This window comes from Mya arenaria, chromosome 9 (genome assembly GCF_026914265.1).
Source record: "Mya arenaria isolate MELC-2E11 chromosome 9, ASM2691426v1".
Classification (NCBI taxonomy): Eukaryota; Metazoa; Mollusca; class Bivalvia; order Myida; family Myidae; genus Mya; species Mya arenaria.
The window spans coordinates 36,940,507-36,961,833 of NC_069130.1; the positions used below are offsets into that span (position 1 = coordinate 36,940,507).

The window sequence follows — 21,327 nt, forward strand, 5'->3', positions numbered from 1 at the left end:
TTTTACTTAAACTAGAACTGATAATCCTGAAAGAATCCAAAGATCCGCTCCAAGATTCATCACCAAAGATTATTCATCTCGCCAAGAAGCTGCGTCGCTGCCATGTTGAAATAACTTGAATTGCCATCTTTTCAAGACAGAAGGAGGCATCACAACGTTTAACCTTCACGTACCATATGGTGAAATAGCACGTGACGGCCATTGACATACGAGACTGCCTTATTCCTCAGATACGTTCAATTAGGAATAACACTTTTAAAGATCATATCAATGACAATTAAGTAAAAAATACATATGTAAAACAATGTTGTTGCTTTTCAAAATCGGACAACTTCAAACATTTCTTCTTTATCAGAACTATACTGTATAGGACTGGAATAAACTTAGTTACTCATCTGAGAACTTTTACTAACGCGGAACGCGCACTCCCCCGTCGCCAATATTGGTATGTACGACGTACCATACCTGTACAGATACAGATCTACATAGTTTATAAGCGGTAATGTATTTACATGGGTAAACTACATCAAGTAAAAAAATCATTTTATTATCCATAAAGATTTCCATCTAAATTTTCATTTAAGAACATGGCTTATTGGTGTTGAGTTCATGTTCATACGCTACAAGGGGAAGTAACCGTTGTATATGGATTAACCAAATTGCATACGGTACCAGCTGTAGTGTTTAGACGTGTTTAGTTAGACCCGAAAACGAAACATTCCGAAACAGAAGGAAGTTCAACAAAAAACAAAGACGGAAGATTAAAATCTGTTATTATGACTTAGTTATTTACTGTTTTAATTTTTGGTCAGTATCCTATTTATGAATAAACCCTGCATGCAAACGTTATTTATTCCAATGTCAAAGACAATGTAGTTGGTCTGCTCAGAAGACGAATGTGTTTTGTCAATTAGCAGTGTCCTAATTTCTAAAGAAAGATTTATAAGATAAGATTACATAATATTTAATTCGAGTAAAATATGTCAACAATACAACATATGTGAGCTATTGAACAAAGTTTGAGGCAAAGTTGGTTTGAAAAAGGTTGAATTTTAACACTTAAGATTTGATTTGCATGGTTTAAAACAATTAGTACAAACCCCAAATTTACTCGAGCAATCCGAACTTCTACACATACAGTTTAGTCGCCAATAACTTTCTCAAAACAGACAATATTGACAGAAAACAGCTGATTTAAATGAACTTATATTTTCAAACTTGCAAAAAGACATGATAATGAGATGTATTTTAATGTCTTTAATAAAAGCTAGCCTATATCCTTAAGTAATAAAATGAGACATGTGCTTGTGATTATAACAAATTGTTCATGCTATAAAATGCTTATAGTTCTTTCAGAAGTTCCATAATCTTGCCCTCAGTGACATTATCCAAACATTTCTTAAGTTTATTAAAACACACATCAATATCAATATCAAATCAGGCAAATTGATCAACTCTTTACTAACAAGGAAGTCCTTAAACCTGTTATACCACTCATCTGTTTTCTGTTTGGTGACTTTTGACCTCTTCATTTCCAAATCTGTCTCTGTCCGGGAGCTGATAATATGTTTGTTTCTGTTTAGAAATGCATAATACCATTTCTTACCAGGCCGACCTGAATTAAAAGGTGTCTTTTTTTTCTCTCGTTTCACAACATCTTGCACAAAATCTAAAAATTCACATGGTTTTAAACCAAGCCCACGCTGTGCCATTTCACTAAGCCACTCAGCCATTTTCTCCTCCTCAGCTTCAGTAAAAACAGAATTTGGACCTTTACACTTAAACAAGTCTACTTCTCCTGAATAACGTCTATACAGAAAGGAATAAGTAAGTGAGTTTTCCTCTGCTGCTTTCCGCAATGATTTTCCTTCCTTACTTACACTAAATAATGCCTTCCTCAGTCTTTGTCTCTTGTCAGGGGTCATTCTTCTACCATACTTCTTTAGAATAGTCTCTGCCTTTTTCTGGGTAGGAGTTGCTGGCCCTTTACGTTTTGGACACATGTACTTGTAACACAGATAGCATCATGGGAAAATAAATAGGTCACCATCGAAGGTAAACAAAGTGTATTCATATCTGCTAAAGGTTCCTGAAAACAATAACAGCGTTTAAATAACATTTTCTTTGATAATAATAATTATAGATAGTAAGTTTAACGATTTTGATTCGCTACTGGAGAAGATTCGTTACTGGCAACCAAACTGTACATCCGTAATAGGTGGACCCAAGATTTGATTGCAACATTTACATTCGCAGTATGTTCAAAAACATTTAAGCAAGCATGTCATTTTGTGTTACACCTGTTTGACTTATGATACAAAACTGTTTGACATATGTTACATTGAATTTATTGTTTACATGTATTCATACAGTACACTCCTCGCGGAACTACCACATTCCGTTTTCCTCGGCGGATTTTGGTCATCGCGGACACGACATCCAATTTATCATAATCCTCTTTCCTCGGTGTTTTCACTCGTTCACCCTCCGTGGCTGATCAGTGGACCATATAATTACAATCGCCGCGTTACTCTGGAGTGTAAACACCGCGAAACTCCGAGGAAACCGATAAGAATCTCCTACTGTACATGTATCTGATTTTGTGTAATTTATTTCAATACTGTTCTGTTATTGTATTGTTTCAATATTTTTGCTTACTTGCACATAAGACTCGTAATCCTTTGACCGCGCAAAAATCCAATATAGTTACATCGATGTCCATTTTTGACCAAGTTCTAATTATATCTAAACTCATTTGACTTCCAACAGTCCCAGTTACTTAAAGTAATGTAAACAATCTATTTGCTACGTATATTCAATTAATTTCTCTCAACTGTTTTACATTTAAACATGCAGTTTGATAAAGAATGCATTTTTCGCAATAACAAACATGCCAGATAACCAAAAGTAGTCTAAATTTAGCGTATAATACGTCACTACAAAATTTGCATATCACGTGTCTTCCACATTGTCAAAAATACTAGATTGCGTTTCATACGTATAATTTCTAATTATTAACTAAGAAGTTATAATTTCAATATTTTTAAGCACAATATTCATACCAACACCATAACTTTCATAATAAGTTCAATTGAAAGCTGAACTATATTCATTTAGAGTAGGAAATAGATTACGCCAATATATCATACATGTAGATTAAATCGGCGATTTTTTAAACCACAGAACATGAGTTACCATTATACTTTTTTAAAGTCATAATTAACAATGCAATTTAGATATTATCTAGAATGCGGAAAAAAATATTTATCACAAAGTAAATAGTGACAGAAAAAATATTCACACTTACATGGTACTCAACACCTGTATATTACTCTAAGCCAATTTATTTCTCAACAACACAAAAGCTGCATGATGTAATTATGGTAAATAAACAACACATGGTGTTATATCTTAAATGTGTGCGGATATCAACATGCAATTAACGAATATTAGTTGAAAGGTAAATTAATAACCGAACGGGATAAAGATGTATTGTTTTATTGAATAGGTATTCTTTTTAGCTCATCTGTCACTTTGTGACAAGGTGAGCTTTTGTGATCGCCTTTTGTCCGGCGTCCGTCGTGCGGCGTCCGTCAACAATTTACTTAAAAGACGTCTGCTCCTTAACCGCTGGGCCAATATTAGTAAAACTTCATAGGGATGTTCCTTGGTTGGTCTTCTATCAAAGTTGTTCAAAGAATTCATTTCCATGCAGAACTCTGGTTGCCAAAGCAACCAAAAGGAAAAACTTTAAAAACCTTCTTCTCCCAAACCACAAGGCTTAGGCCGTTGATATATGGTAGGTAGGATCACCAAATGGTCCTCTACCAAGATTGTTCAAATTATGGCCCTTGGGTCAAAATTGGCCCCGCCCCGGGGGGTCATGGGTTTTCTCTATATGTTTATAGTGAAAACTTAAAAAATCTTCTCCTCTGAACTTACTTGGCCTAGAACTTAGATATTTGTCATGATTCATCGTCTAGTGGACCTCAACAAAGTTTGTTCAAATTACGGCCCTGGGATCAAAATTGGCCCTGCTCCGGGGGGTCATGGGTATTCTCTATATGTTAATAGTTAAAACTTCAAAAATCTTCTCCTCAGAACTTACTTGGACTAGAGCTTAGATATTTGGCATGATTCATCATCTAGTGGACCTTTACAAAGATTGTTCAAATTATGGCCTTGGGGTCAAAATTGGCCCCGCCCCGGGGGATCATGGGTATTCTCTATATGTTTATAGTGAAAACTTCAAAAATCTTTTCTTTTGAACTTACCTGGATTAGAGCTTAGATATTTGGCATGATTCATCGTCTAGTGGACCTCTACAAAGATTGTTCAAATTATGGCCTTGGGGTCAAAATTGGCCCCACCCCGGAGGGTCATGGGTATACTTGATATGTTTATAGTTAAAACTTCAAAAATCTTCTCCTCTTAACTTACTTGGACTAGAGCTTAGATATTTGGCATGGTTCATCGTCTAGTGGACCTTTACAAAGATTGTTCATATTATGGCCTTTGGGTCAAAATTGGTCCCGCCCCGGGGGGTCATGGGTTTTCTCTATATGTTGATAGTGAAAACTTCAAAAATCTTCTCCTTTGAACTTACTTGGACTAGAGCTTAGATATTTGGCATGATTCATCGTCTAGTGGACCTCTACAAAGATTGTTCAAATTAAAGCCTTGGGGTCAAAATTGGCCCCACCCCGGGGAGTCATGGGTTTTCTCTATATGTTGATAGTGAAAACTTCAAAAATCTTCTCCTTTGAACTTACTTGGACTAGAGCTTAGATATTTGGCATGATTCATCGTCTAGTGGACCTCTACAAAGTTTGTTCAAATAATGGCCCGGGGGTCAAAATTGGCCCCGCCCATGGGTGGTCATGGGTTTTCTCTATATGTTAATAGTAAAAAAAAATCAAAAATCTCCTCTGAACTTATGTTGCTTAGAGCTTAGATATTTGGCATGATTCATCTTCTAGTGGACCTCTACAAAGATTGTTCAAATTATGGCCTTGGGGTCAAAACTGGCCCCGCCCCGGGGGGTTAGGGTATTCTCTATATGTTTATAGTTTAAACTTCAAAAATCTTCTCCTCTGAACTTACTTGGACTAGAGCTTTATTTGGCATGATTCATCGTCTAGTGGACCTCGACAAAGATTGTTCAAATTATGGCCTTGAGGTCAAAATTGGCCCCGCCCCCTTGGGGAGTCATGGGTTTTCTCTATATGTTTATAGTGAAAACTTCACTAGTAAAGTCAAGTAACGTCTTAAGTTAAACTGGATAACATATTTAGTACACATACCAATTTTCAATATGGGCCACATACAACAATTAATAACAAATATACATATATAGATACACATGTAAAATCAAGTAGTGACAAGAGCTTAGATATTTGGCATGATATATCATCTAGTTGACTTGTACCAATATTGTTCAATCTTTGGCCCTGGGGTCAAAAAATGGCCCCACCCGGGCGGTCATTGGTTTCCTTATATATGTATATGATGAAAACTTAAAAAATCTTCTTCTCCGAAACCAAAAGGCGAAGGCCTTAGATATTTGGTATGAAGCATTGTTTATCGGACCACTATTAAGATTGTACAAACTTTAGCCCTGGGGTGAAAATTGGCCAAACCCCATGTTCATAGGATTAGGTTTTCAATATTTGTATATAATGGAAGAATGTGCAATATATGACAGGTGAGCGATTCAGGGCCATTTGGCCCTCTTGTTTTTTTTACGAGAAAAATTGATTTTTATAAACGAAATCAGTGCAAATGTAATTATTTATTTTCAATAGTAGCAATGTAGTAGCAAAGCATACACCTCAGAGTTCCGCTTTGAGGGCAATAAAACAACACGATCACCGGCAATACTGGCAATAAAACCCTGACGGCAGATAACGAGCAACTTGGCGAAACTCTGCGGATTTTAGCGAGGAAAAAGCTTACGTATTCAGCTGATGTCCGCAATAAATTAAAAACCCTGAGAGTGACCGAGGAAAGTGGTAGTTCCGTGTGGAGTGTACTGTATATGCAAAGTAGTCTTGTCGAATGCTAGTCCATATAAATAGCCGCTTCAGAGTCTTTGACGATTTTTGATTTGGCAACTCTACACATCCATACCACACTTGTTGTTTTCCTAGCCAAGAATGACAGTTCCCAGCGCTAAGTATATTGAGCGGAAAGATAATGGGCACCTGCTAGATGGTTTTAAAATGGCGATGCTTTATTGACAGAAGTTGATCTAAATTAAACTAATTTTTTGTGCTTCATTAAACACTTAAGTGTAATAAGTAAAAGGTATTGGCTAACTTTTACTTATTACACTTAAGTGTTTAATGAAGCACAGACAATTAATGTATAACTTTTGTGTTTTTATTTAACAGTGATATATAAAGTATTGTTAAGTTACAGTTCAAGAATAAGTTTACATTGGTATGGATCAGTCGACTTGTGGCGTTTAGGGAACAGACTGAATATCCAAATGTTAAAAAAGTTCCCTAAGGCCACACCAAATTGATGTTTCGTTCCGCGGATTTACCGCTCCTACTTTTTTGAAAATGTAAAAAAAATATTATTTTTTGAGCGCCCGCTCCTGTATTTTAATCGCCAGCCAGATTTTGGTTGAAATAAAAAATATTTAAAGGCTGAAGAAATAATCAATTATAATTTTTTCTGCGCTAGTGTAAGTGTTTTTGTAAAGGGAAGTAACCGATGTGTGGTGTTTTATACTGTATATCGATCGGTTTAGCTTTGGTTCCAAAAAATTCAATCAAAGTGGCGGCGTCCGGTTTAAACACTATGGCTAGAATTTTGGAAATTTAATCTTATTTTTTACAATAAATGTGTTTTGACCATGCTAGAAGTCATTGTTCATCGTCTGATGCACTCAAGGATCATTAATTGAATCAATAATTATGCAATTTAAAATGTGTATCTGACACTGGTTGCTTTAATATTGGGTTATTAGTGATTCTTTTTGGATGAAAATCGGAATGATGAACAATGACTCAATTAAGTATTATTTGATTCATGGCAAAATACAAATGACCAGAATTTTACCGTATGAGGTCGATGCTGAAAAAGGCTTCACTTAACAGGAACATGATTCATTGTTGTTCCAAATTGATGTATCAAAGTCATTTTTGACCAAATTCGGACAAAACAACAGTTTCAAACTAATTTCTTGTCACAAATAGCGATATTAGTACGGATAGACCAAAAAAAGGGTAAGACTAAAGTAAGTTTATCACTTTAATTTTTTATTTTAACAATTAGCAAAATTGGGGATTTTTAAAACATCTCACTGACCATAAAATACACTTAACATACCCTTGACCTTTTCATGTCGATAAGCAAATACCATTGCATTTACTGTGATATTCAAAACGAAATAAAGTCAAGAAATTGAAATGTATATGGAGTCTGATGTTTGATGATGCCAGTGTAGAATATAATTTTTTAAACAACCGAAATCAATCCTAATGAATGTCTAAATACATTTGCAAATGATGTTAAAGTGATTCAGGTACATTTATATAAGTCTTTTCAAACTTTCTCCTGAAAGCAGCTTTCCTTTTTATTATAAATGATCGTCATACTTAAAATATGTTTTAATTAAATTAGAAATAGGTTTATCCATATAAAGTGTGTACTAAAAACTGATGAATAAAGAGTATGAATTCGGCCATATTCCCAATGTTCTAAAGGCTCAGTTTAAGATTGCATTCAAATGGGTTTAAAAGCAATTTTGTTGAACAATCTCTCCTATTTATATTGATTATAAGAACAATATATTTGCTCTTCACTCGCTTCGGTTTTTAATTTTTTTTTGGGAAAAATCTGAGGAACGAAACATTAATTTGGTGTGGCCTAAACGCGCATTATTGTGGCTAGTCTGATGTAGGGAATTTAAAAACGGTTCTTATTCAGTGTGCAGGTTTCCTAAAAGATACATGCCCAAGGCATCTAATAAGACATTTACAGTATATATGATGGATACCATTGTTTATATTTAAAAATTTGAACTGAAATATTGATCCTGTTTCCAATTCTTTCAGAATGTAAATCACCATGGCAAAGACAACTGATCCATCAATTATTTTGTTTAATTTCAGACAAGGCTGGTGTTATAAAGATGGATATTTGCAAGCTTCTACTTACGATGGTGATAGCCTTGTCAACGTGGACACAGGCAGTATTTGTTAAACAGTCTATTCCGGTCCCTGAAGACAAGTATGTGATCGCATGTCCATCTGAGTGTCAGTGTTCGCACAAGGAAATGACAGCAGAGTGTCAATTTGACAGTTACGAAGATTACTCCATGAAAAAACTGTTACCATGGCAACTTACTGTGCTTCGAATTCATGGTACATCTTCAACTTGGCAGACTTGCATGCATTCTGTCAAACATGTGTTATTGAAAGGCTTAGAAGATGTTGAAAACACAGAGGACAGTTTTAATGATGTGTTTTCGGGATTAAGAAGTTTGGACATTCAGTACATTCCGGTTGAAAAGATCTCAAATTCTGACTTAATGGTTTTCAAAAATCTGTCATTTTTAAGTTTGTCTCATAGTAAAATTTCCGCCATTGAATCTCATGCTTTTGACACTATGTCGTATCTGGAAACCTTGAAACTCAGTTGGAATAACATTTCAACTCTTGGAAAATATCTATTCAAGGATTTGAAAGCCTTAATAGTCCTTGATGTTGGATATAACAGCATAGAGAAGTTAGATGCAGAAGATTTGAATGGGCTTTTTAGCTTGGAAGTGCTAGACTTGCAGAGCAATTTGCTAAGACAAGTAGAGACATTTATTCTGGATTTAAACTTAAATGCGCTACAATCCTTAAATCTTAGAAGCAATAAATTGTCATACATTTCCAAATCAGGTGTTGAACAGCTCTTGCGTTTATCCAGTGTTGACTTGAGCAGCAATGCATTTGAATGTACATGTATGAATGAAGAATTGATAAGAATGCATATGCTGAAACCAACCTTGTTCGAAACTGAAACTTCCTGCAGTGGCCCAAAAGACTTGAACGGCATGAAATTCAAAGAGCTTGATATCTACACACTGCCTTGTAAAGAACCCGAAATTTCAAATATGACCAATAGCCTGAAGGTTAATAATCAAGAAAATCTTGTCATTAGATGTAATGTTCAAGCCTCGGCACCATTTGCGGTCTATTGGGTTACGCCTTTGGGGGATAAATTTACACAACTAGACACTAAAGAGACGTTTCCTGATCAGTATGAGGAAATGATGACTGAAAAAACATATTATGGACATCACTCATTCCTGGTTTCCAAAATATACATGACGAGAGACTTTTCGCTGGTAATTGAGACGGTTAGAGGCTACTTTGATGGTGAATTCGTATGTGTAGCTGAAAACTCATTAGGGAGTGTAAATGAATCAACTACAATTGCAGTCACTTCAGAAGTTAAAACTGTGTACATCAATAGCATCTTCATTGGTGCATACACCTCCAGTGCAATGCTATTTCTTGGTACATTAATTGGATTGGTGCGAATGTTACTGAACAAGTGTTGTCATATTGATAAATGCTGCTGCTGTTCATGTTCATCGGACGATTTGTTGGTTGTTGATAAGCGGAAAAATGAAAATGGGAACATTGAAACAACGTATGCTAATAGCGACAGTATTGGATACATGGATGAAGATTCCATTTTTCAAAGCGGTAGAAATACCCCACCTGATCCTCCTGTGAATTCACCAACTTTGAGATGCTCCCCAGATAAGTGTGTCACACCAACCAATAGCGAGATGGATCCTAGCAAGGGGTCATCTCAACACATCTGGGAACAGCTGGATGAAGTGAGATCGAGGCTCTACTACGGAGCTGGCAGGAAAATTGAGAAAGTCCGATCACATGTTCGCTCCTTTACTGATACAGGTAAACTTTACTTTGTATATATTGATTTCGGGTGTTGCGCAAAAAGACATATTGCCTATTTTACTAAAAATAATTGTATTGATGACTTTAGTCTAGACAAGTTGATCATTAGTTTCATTTATCTGTTACATATGCCATAGAGAAAACAGTGAAATCTTTTTGTACATATATATATATATATATATATATATATCTTTTTCAAAAAGAAAATGTATGTTGAACATAATATGAATCGTGTTATTTTATTCCCCTTTATGCAACAGCAATGCCTATTTTCCCCTATCAAAGGGCCTGGCCACCATTCTGTCAAATGTGAAAAAAAGACTGAAATGAATGTAGTTTTCAGTAAAGCATAAAGAGCAAATAGTTATATATATGTATAATTTTACAAATTCTGATTAAAAACGATTAACCATTTCTGTGATGTTAAAACCGACTTATTTTATTTGAATGCCTAATGAAATATTTTGTACAGGTTCCCTGAAAATTCGTGAGATGAAGGACGCAGGTAGCATGAAGATTCAGTCTATCAAAGAGTCAGGCTCCCATGCGGCCTCTGTGGCGAAAAAGACCGTCACCAGCGGTATGTTCCAGGTAAGAGAAGGCTTTACTTGGTTCTTATTTAGATTTATATGTAGATGAATGCATTTTTTGAGAAAAACTCATTCATTTATCTTAAATGATATATTTCTAACAAAATGTTTTGCTCAAGGCTTAAAAAAAGTTTGTTTATATTTATCACCAACTCAATTGTTTTATTGCCAAAAAAAAAGTAAAAATGAGGTGTACATGTACAATAATTTTCTGAAAAAAAATGCATTTTACCAATTAACAACTAGATTTTTTCAGCATCAAACGATGCATTAGTTCTTTGTGCATTGAATATGAAATTAAAAATGCCTTAGACAATAATTTAACATGACCAATGAAAAAAATAAAAACCCTACCTACCGACCAATATCTTTTGAGCATGTACATGTTACCAGAAGCAAACCTATTTCTTTTAAGGCACTAATGATGTTAATAAGTATGTCAATTAGGGTGATATGATTTTAAACATACAAATAGTGAAGTATCCAGTGATTTTTCTAACCATTTTGTAAATTGGTCCAGGGGACTTGTAAAAATATTAACACCAAAATAGTGAAAACTGCTGATTTTTAAACAATTATTTTTGTTGACTTCAATGCTTATAAAAGAACATCATGTATAAGAAGGAATTTACTACAATCCTTCGCTAAAATGATGGATGAAAATGATATATATATATATATATATATATATATATATATATATGTATATATATGATATACAGATAAAACTATTCAGATTTGTGACATATGTTACTGCGTCTGTTATTAATCTTTTCTTGAGCGGTGAATAGGGGCTGATTTTGACCCCATTTTAAGTAGAGAAAAAAGTTACTTTTACCAAAAAATACCTTTAATTTCATCGTTTTTTGGAAGTTCATTGAACAATAATTGTGGGTTACTGTATATCTTGATAAACTCTATATCAAAATATGAGTTTAATGTTTCACTCGTCATACATGTAGCTGGTTTGGCATGCGTAATCCCAAACTTGTGTTGAAAGAAAATCATTGACATCTTTTTTTGATACAAAATCATTTAATTAAAATTTGATGTGATTTTTCAATTAGATATTTTCTATTGATATTCATGAATAATAAGAATGATATGTAAAAACAGGTTTTGTTTTTGGTGTATGATAGCAATATATTTCACAGAGTCAAGTGAGCGCTAATTGTTATATTTCAGGAAGGGCTTATAACAGTTACATTTATCCTGTAATGTATTTCAGGTAAAGTACAGCGTGCAGTCCATCAAGGAGTTTTGTGGCACTGGAGAAATGGGTCCGGGGACAGTTTCCATGGTTTCTGTCTCCACAGACGTCGACACACATGAAGAAGTTAAAATCGTCCGATCCCATACGTTTGTGTAGCAAATGTCGTGTTCCGAAAGCCACATTATTTTTAATGCAGATGTGTACAATCTGTAAAATAGCGATGATGACATAAACAAAGTTGAAAAAATGTGACTTATGACTTCATAAAAGCGACAACAAGATTTATCCAGGTGATGTAATTGGAAAAAATAATGTTTAAGACGAATTAAATAAAGTAGGGATACAATCATATGTATTTTAAAGCTGAACTCTCACAGATTGACCAATTTGGCAACTTTTACAGTTTTTGTCTTTTGTCTTAGTATCAGCTGATTTTGGCATCAATGTTTTCAAATCAGTCAGATAGGATATATAGCACAACAGAACAGATCTCAAGTCTTTGGTAATCTGCCGAAATTTTCATTTTCCTTAAAACAAGTATAGGCTCATTCTAAGACAAAAAAATAAAATAAAAGTTGTCTAAATGGTCAATCTGTGAGAGTGCAGCTTTAAAACATCTATGAATGCCTCAGCAGCCTGCTAGTGCTTTACAATACTAAATTTTAAAAGATCACAAGAATCTTTTAGATATGCAAATAAGTGTGATAGCCAGATGATAAGGCCAAGATTGTAGATGTAGATTTAATGTTATCACTCCTTTCAAAATCATTATAAAAAATTACCGTAAACATTATGCATAAAATGTGTTATGTTTTGGAGAAATTGTTAGACTAGTGTTGCTGTTTCAGTTATAAAACTACTGGGTGCTGTAGAAAAGGGACAGGTTGCTTTGGGTAAAAAGGGCACATTGTATCTGCTGTGACCATTTTTAGTAATACCGGTAATATTATAAGTTTGACAAAAAATATATGAAATGATTTAATTAAAGTTCTTTTAGATTTCAAATGCAATATTAATAAAGTTTGAATATATTTATAATCATGTACATGTAATAAGCTTTAAAATTAAAAAAGTGAAAGTTTGATTATCTTAAGCTTTCAATTATATGAAGGGCGCACTTGTTGGTCTCCATGGGATTATGCTACCCGAAAAAAAAGCAGGGTGCAGCACCCGCGTATAACTCACAAGCTTAATTAAACCCTATAAGATAGATTTTTATTGTTAGATGTACAGTACTACATGTTTTTTTATATATATTTTATACATAAATTTATATATATAAAGTATATACTTAAAGTTTATGCACACAATATATATATTTGTCCAGAAAAACTCGACATTTTAAACAATGAGTTAATCAAAAAATAATTTAAATGTTTCTCTTATTTTAGCTCGTTTCTCTGTGAAAATAACTGTGAAAGCACATTGTACATTGTACTTGGTGGAAAAATCTATGACTATATTGCGGTTAAGAATTCATTCAGCTATAATATTGGGTGTTGTTTAAATTAATATCAATAATTTGTTGTTGTTTTTAATCAACTATAAGCATGAAATAAAAAGATAATTGTTTGTCTAGTGTAAGATTGCGATGTATTTCACCTCATGAACACAAAAAATATATATTTCACTCATGGCAAAGTTCATGCGGTGAAATATATTGCTTTAATCTTACACTGAAACAAACAAATATCTTCTTTGTAAACAGTGCATTGACTTGCCATTTCATATTTCAATGCCTTTAATACTCATGTGATATATGGTTTGTTTGTGACATGGATGCTTGATATGCTGTAGAGGGCTTGGATTTTGTGACAGTTTGATTTTCATGAATATTTCTGGTTTGAATTTAAGATTTTTGCTTATCAAAATATGTTATACATGAGAGGTAATTCAATACAGACTTTATTGAACATTTTTTTTAAATTGATAGAAAAAAGCCTTTACAAATTTTGTATTGAATAATCACAAATTTGATATTACTGAAGGAATGAATTGCCGGATTGATGTCATTATCGGGGATATGAACTCAGTTGGGCTGGTTCAAGTATGAGTGGAATGTTTAAAGCATCTAATATCTTTTGATAGAAATCAGCCCAGTCTATTTCCTAGGTGACATTCTCAAAATCTGTCAAAATCCTGCCTTTCAGGAATCACCTTCTGTCTTAAGTCCCCTAAATGTCTGTGGCCCCTGGTCGGACCAATCAATGATAGGTGCCTTCTCAACACTGCACAGGGATGTCATCCTTCGAAAGTATAAATTTGTCATATGTTCATATTTAGATATGATGAGGATTAATCTGTGGAAGTTACTGGACCAATCAATAAATAACATAACATGCCAAGATATTGTTAGTATCATGTAAAAAATCTTTATCATTAAATTGTCTATAAGAATGATGTTCATCATGTTGTATTTTTATTTTATTCATAAACATGTACACAAATTTGTTTGAACACCTGCACACGATTTGGATATAGTAAAATAAACATACCTGATTTCTCTTTATGAAAGTACAATATTAACAGAATATTGGATTGATGGTATTGAAATGTATTGTACGATAATAGTTCATGTTCTATAGGGATCTAATAACTGTAGCTAAATAATTATATATGTGGGCTGAATTGTAACAGTAGTGTCCATTAACTACCGTGAGTGGTCAACATTATATTTTGTCCAATGAGAAGACAGTAAACATCAAATTTGCAAAATCAGCAGTCAGTCTTTATTAATTGTAATCAGGTCAAGTGGTAGATATAAACTGTGTTAATTCAATTCAATTCAATTCAATTGAGTGGGTAGTTTACACAATGTTATGTAGACCACTAAAAAATTAAAGGTTGCTAGTATGGACTAATAGCAAATAAATGGTTGTGCGACTGTGTGGCATCAACCCTTTATTTTTGTAATTACCCACTAACAACCTTGAACCATTAGTTACCTATTATATATGTAATTAAATGTCATGTTACAGCTTTTTGAAGCCAGTGGTCTTTCAATGGTCTTTTAGTGGTCTTTCAAAAAAAATATGAGTGCCTTTGAAACAACTTCTGATTTTTGTAAACAATATGTAGGAGGCAAATCGAAGCCAAGCTCTTGTTGTTTCATTTCTCATTTACAATATACAGTTCTAAGACTTTGATTTTATTCTGTAAAGTGTAAATCATGTATATATGCCATGCACTGGTTGTTATGATGCTGTGTATTTATTTATATGCAAAGTGAAGTGTACTGTTAGTACTTATTATTATATATGCTTGGTTTAATTGCAATGCTTTTATTGGTCGGGAGGCTGTCACATGACATTACATGTATATAGACAGTTATATACCCAGGCAAAAAGTGGCAATTTCATTGGCAAAGTTTTGTGTGTGATATTTTTGTCAACAAAATCCCATGCTTTACAGGGACCATATATAATATTGGGACAATATTCCCCTTGTTTTCAATGGTAAAATTGGAGACTAGAAATAGAATTATCGTCAATCATGTCATTTCGTGAAAGTAACATTTTTGACGCAAGTAATGAAAAATAGTTGTAAGAATATGTTTTTATAGGAATATTATTGCTACAAGCATATAATAAAACACTTTCAGACTGACGATATCTGTTTATACCCTGTTTTATGAACCACATAAAGTGATAATTACCAGACCTCCTCTCCCTGAACGTCACTTTTTATTGTCCATAAAATGGAATATAACACCTGACTATCAGTCAATATGCTAATTGCTCAGAACTTAATGAAAGAAAGCAACGTCATTTAAACTATATCATTACCTTTAAAAGGAATACTTGTTTGTGATCTGCTCATATGTTTAAGTAGAACATGTACAGCTGGAAAAACCGTCACAAACCTTGCTAAAAATATTGCAGATCATAAGCGTTTTGATTCAAGTTTCAGAGCTATAACTATTTGAAAATTAATGCAGACGTAAATGACGTTCTTAACTTTAAATGAGTTCTGAACAATTGGCCCTTTATCTGTGAATTATTATTGGTTACATAGATTTGTAAGCAGATGTCTTAATCCTTTTTGTTTGATTAAAATAAATCTAACACAAAGTTCTGTTCCTATCATTATTTTATTAATCCTTTTTGTTTGATTAAAATAAATCTAACACAAAGTTCTGTTCCTATCATTATTTTATAATTTGTGCCTAAATAAATGTCCGTCATGACTAAATACCGGCACTGAAATTACAATATACAGAGAGAGGATTTACTTTATTTGGAAATCTTACACAGAGAATGTTATTAATTTATTCCAAGACTGCAATTGCTTCATACCAAGACTAATAACTTCATACAGAGACTGCAATTGATTAATACAAAGACTTTAATAACTTTATAATGAGACTATAATTACATTATACTGAGACTGCAGTGGCTTCATATGGAGACTGCAATTACTTCATACCCAGAGCAAAATTACATCATACAGAGACTTTTATAACTTATACTGAGACTGCAGTTACTTCATATCGAGAATGCAATTACATCATACAGACACTTTTATAGCTTTATACTGAGACTGCAATTACCTTATATGGAAACTGCAGTTACTTCATATCGAGAATGCAATTACATCATACAGACACTTTTATAGCTTTATACTGAGACTAATTACCTTATATGGAAACTGCAGTTACTTCATATCGAGAATGCAATTACATCATACAGACACTTTTATAGCTTTATACTGAGACTAATTACCTTATATGGAAACTGCAGTTACTTCATATCGAGAATGCAATTACATCATACAGACACTTTTATAGCTTTATACTGAGACTAATTACCTTATATGGAAACTGCAGTTACTTCATATCGAGAATGCAATTACATCATACAGACACTTTTATAGCTTTATACTGAGACTAATTACCTTATATGGAAACTGCAGTAACTTCATATCGAGAATGCAATTACATCATACAGACACTTTTATAGCTTTATACTGAGACTAATTACCTTATATGGAAACTGCAGTAACTTCATATCGAGAATGCAATTACATCATACAGACACTTTTATAGCTTTATACTGAGACTAATTACCTTATATGGAAACTGCAGTTACTTCATATCGAGAATGCAATTACATCATACAGACACTTTTATAGCTTTATACTGAGACTGCAGTTACTTCATATGGAAACTGCAGTTACTTCATATCGAGAATGCAATTACATCATACAGACACTTTTATAGCTTTATACTGAGACTGTAATTACCTTATATGGAAACTGCAGTTACTTCATATCGAGAATGCAATTACATCATACAGACACTTTTATAGCTTTATACTGAGACTGCAATTACCTTATATGGAAACTGCAGTTACTTCATATCGAGAATGCAATTACATCATACAGACACTTTTATAGCTTTATACTGAGACTAATTACCTTATATGGAAACTGCAGTTACTTCATATCGAGAATGCAATTACATCATACAGACACTTTTATAGCTTTATACTGAGACTGTAATTACTTTAAACCGACACTGTTTTACCATTCTACCGAAACTTTTATTTATTCATATTGAGACTGTCATTACATTGAACTGAGATTGACATTACTTTATACTGAGGCTTGAATTAGTTTTAAACTTGATGATATCGCTGGTGTTAAAAATGTTTTGCACTAAGGTCAAGAAAAAACCTTTCATTAAAACGATGATTTTGGGTAAGGAAGTGTTTGCAAGAAATAACATTTCTTTAGAGCAACGATAAAACTCCCTATTGGACACTGTAAAATATGTGTACCATTTTCACATAATTAAAGCGCGCAATTGGTACAGTTTTGAAAACTAAATTCCGCTTCCCCGCCTCATTTTGTAATTGTCATTGCCCTGACAACACATCAGTTACTCGTATAATATTTTATCAATACTGTTACAGCTCGCAATTCTCCTGAGTTACACTAAAATGTCAATCAATCTCGTACATATGAGCTTTTTTACCAATCCCAGTTGATGACCAATACTAATAATTGACGAACCGTCACATGTCAGGGGATCGAATCTTAGACCCTCTGATTCAGAAACCGATGAGGTAACACATTAAGCCATCGCCATAAATGAAAAATAAATAAGAAAATATTGAGTTGAATGTCGCATTACTTCCATAACGCATAGAAAATCTTCTTTTTGAAGCGATAAGGGCCTTGGTTGAGAAATGCCAAGACGACAGCACTGTAAACAAGCGAAAACGTTTAACTGCTAGTGGAAAATATAAATATAAAATTAAAATATGTCCATACAAGGGAAAGTTACAGCCCGGACACGAGTTATCGGACACACGGACGGACGGACGGACGGTGCGATTTTAATATGCCCACCTTAGGGGGCATACAAATATGAGACCTTCATATCGGTATTCGCGGCGCTGTCAGATGGGGCGGAAGAACACCCAATCGCCTCTTTGCTTTCCAGCTTATCAGCGTCCACGGCCAGTTTTCTGTTCTGAACCTTCTTGCCTTTGTCCTCCTCTCGTCCAGGAAGTCATCCCGCATAATGGTGACCATTAGCTCCTTTTCTTCGGCGTTAAAGCTCACCTGTATTGAATATTACATACAAGTTATGCCTAAAATGAAATATATATATAGTGTTCTCCCTCTTCAAAAGAAGATTCTTTTCACGAAGTTGAAATTTTCTCCTAAGACGCATTATGAATACGGCCCTGGTGTCTTATGAGAGAGGCGGACTGGTTTAAGGTTGGCCCGTCTAGGGTGACGGCAAATGACAAGCCCCTTGTGGTCACCTTCGCATCTTGAGCTGGTAAAGAATTATGGAAAATCATTAACAAGATAGTGATTTAATAAATTCGATATAATTGTATTAATAGTGTACAATTAACAATTTTTAGTCAGAAAATATGGGCGCATTTTATTACCCTTTTCTTCTTTGAAATATAAAGTAATCTTCGACGATACAGTGAGGGGGCGCCGGTTGCCCCGGCCACCCCATGGAGCCGCTGGCGTATTAGAACACCCTTACTGTAAGATATCTATCCGTCTTTTTTACTTGTAGATGGGGCGTTTCCAGGATTCGTTGAAGCCCACACCACGCTTCGTTGTTGACATGACATGTGTGTGCGTGTGTGTGCGCGTGTGTGTGCGCGTGTGTGTGTGCGCGTGTGTGCGCGCGTGTGCGCGTGTGTGTGCGTGCGTGCGCGTGTGCGCGCGTGTGTGCGCGTGCGTGCGTGCGCGCGTGTGTGCGTGTGTGTGCATATGTGTGTGCGAGTGTGTGAGTGATAAAGAATGCCTTTCTACACAACATGGAAATGTTTAGGCATATATATATATATATATATATATATTCTTTATGCATTATGTAAATATGATATATGTTGAAAAATAAATGATAAAAAAAGAGTTACTGGCCACGCAGCGTGACCGAGTGTCGGATTTTTCGATCCGGACCGAAATTACATAATTGATATTTTCCTTGCATATCTAAAATCATGAATTTGTGGAAAAAATGACGTAGAAAAAGCCCTTTTGAACATTTCACAAAAAGCGCGTGCGACGTTGGGTACTGACATCAAAAAGCGCAGTAATCTTAAATCACTATTGACGTCAAATAGTTCCTCTAAAATCGGTTTTACGATTATTTATTTTCAATTTCAATTAAAGGTATTGCATACTTTTATTTCTGATTGCGCTGTTTTGAAATGGCATGATATACTTTCTATCGACCATATAATAAAAGAAATAAGGCTAGGCATTTCCGGTGAATTCAGCCATACCCCCCCCCCCCATGCCAGATGAGTCACGCGCTGTGACGTAATATTGTTAATTTATTTTATTACACACTTTATGTAACCATTAATATGATATATCAATAGATGAGGTTCATTAACATGAACTTTTCAAAAAATATTCATTGAAAACAAAACAAAATAATCCTTAAAAGACGTGAAACTGACGGGACTTATTGACGTAAGCAGTGAATAAAAAAATACTGCGCGCCATGATGTCAGTAAACATCTTCGCACGCGCTTTTTGGGTAAAATGTACCAAAATGCGCTTTTTAAGATGTGCTAGAAAAAATACCAATTATGAGTTTCTGTTCCAGATAGAAAACTTCGATGGAATAAACGTGTTGTTTTCGTTTATGAGGTGATTTTCAACGCGTAAACGTTTATGCGGCGACGCTCAACGCATAAAGCAGAAATTGCGTATATGGGGTGCAACTTTGACTTTTTGCCACATAAAGAGGATTAACCTAACCATTTATTATGAAGCTAAAAAATATTTCAACAAAAACGATGGTGATGACGTTGATGATGATGATGATGATGATGATGATGATGATGATGATGATGATGATCAAGATGATGATGATGATGATGATGATAATAATTATGATAGTTATGATGATGCTGGCGTTGGTAATAATGATGATGGTGGGGATGATGATGATGGTGGTGGTTGTTATGGAGATGATGGTGGTGGTTGTGATTGTGGAGATGATGATGGTGGTTGTGATGATGATGATGATGATGATGATGATGATGATGGTGATGGTTGTGGGGATGATGATGGTGGTAGTGGTTGTGATTGTGGTGATGATCATAGTGGTTGTGATGATGTTGTTGATTATGGTGATGATTAAGATTAGGGCGTTGCATATTACTGTCATTTTAAAGAAAATATGGGAAAAGTTGGCATGCAAGTTGAGCCAAAATGGAAGTTGAAAATAAACCCTTAGAGTGTTCAAATGACTAGTGCATTAAAACACAATCAATGAAAGAAAGAAGTCCGTGATGACCCTATTATTAGTGACGTAGAAAGTATGTAGTTATCGGCCTAGCGGCCTTGCGGCCTAAAATGATATCTATTTTCTTATAAAACAAAGAAATATTAACTGAGTAATAAGCACTCACGATTACTCTGAGGCGATTATCAACATTCTTTTTTTTTAAAAAGTCGAACTAGCAGTCAGCTTTTCAAAGCATGTGAACATGCCTCTTCTTCTATTTTTTATGTATATTCTGTGTTTTTATGCCCAAATTATCACTCTTAAGCAATTGTAAACCTTTTTTTTAACTGTTGATCGAACACTTCAGCGGCCTAGCGGTGTGAAGTTCAGCAGCCTAAAATGGTATATATACATGCGTGTTCTTCCAAAACAATGATTAATCTATGGTTTAACAATTTTGCTAAATACAAAAAATAAAAATGCTGATATTCGCTTTAATGGATTTTTTAGGCAGCTTTGTCGAGTTTTGGGCGAAATGCAGACAGGATGGTGATTTGTGATAGAAACCATAACTTTGTCATTTTTTAGAGAAGGAAAGGCATGTATAAATGGTTTATATTAGAAACCAATTTTAGGCCGCTAGGCGGGTGAACTGCTTGATCGACTATTTTGAAAAAGATAGTTGCTTTAGAGTGATTATTTGTGCATAAAACAGTAAATATATCATTGGTTTCGAAGAACAGGCATGTTTAATGCTTTAAAATAGCTAACTACTTTATCGACATTAAAAAAAATGTTGATAATAGCTTCTATGTGTTAATTTGTGCATAAAAAACAGATACATGTACTATGTCATTGTTTTAAGAGAGAATGCAT

At 34.3% G+C, this 21,327-nt stretch overlaps 1 protein-coding gene across 1 annotated transcript; it reads left to right on the plus strand.

Annotated features, from left to right (window-relative positions):
• The first annotated feature begins 682 nt into the window (after positions 1-682).
• On the plus strand, positions 683-15,809 carry LOC128203066 (uncharacterized). Its single transcript, XM_052904321.1, has 4 exons — positions 683-807; positions 8,124-9,929; positions 10,405-10,523; positions 11,751-15,809. The coding sequence occupies exons 2-4, from the start codon at positions 8,144-8,146 to the stop codon at positions 11,889-11,891; spliced, it is 2,046 nt and encodes a 681-aa protein (XP_052760281.1). The 5' UTR covers positions 683-807; positions 8,124-8,143; the 3' UTR covers positions 11,892-15,809.
• Positions 15,810-21,327: the final 5,518 nt, after the last annotated feature.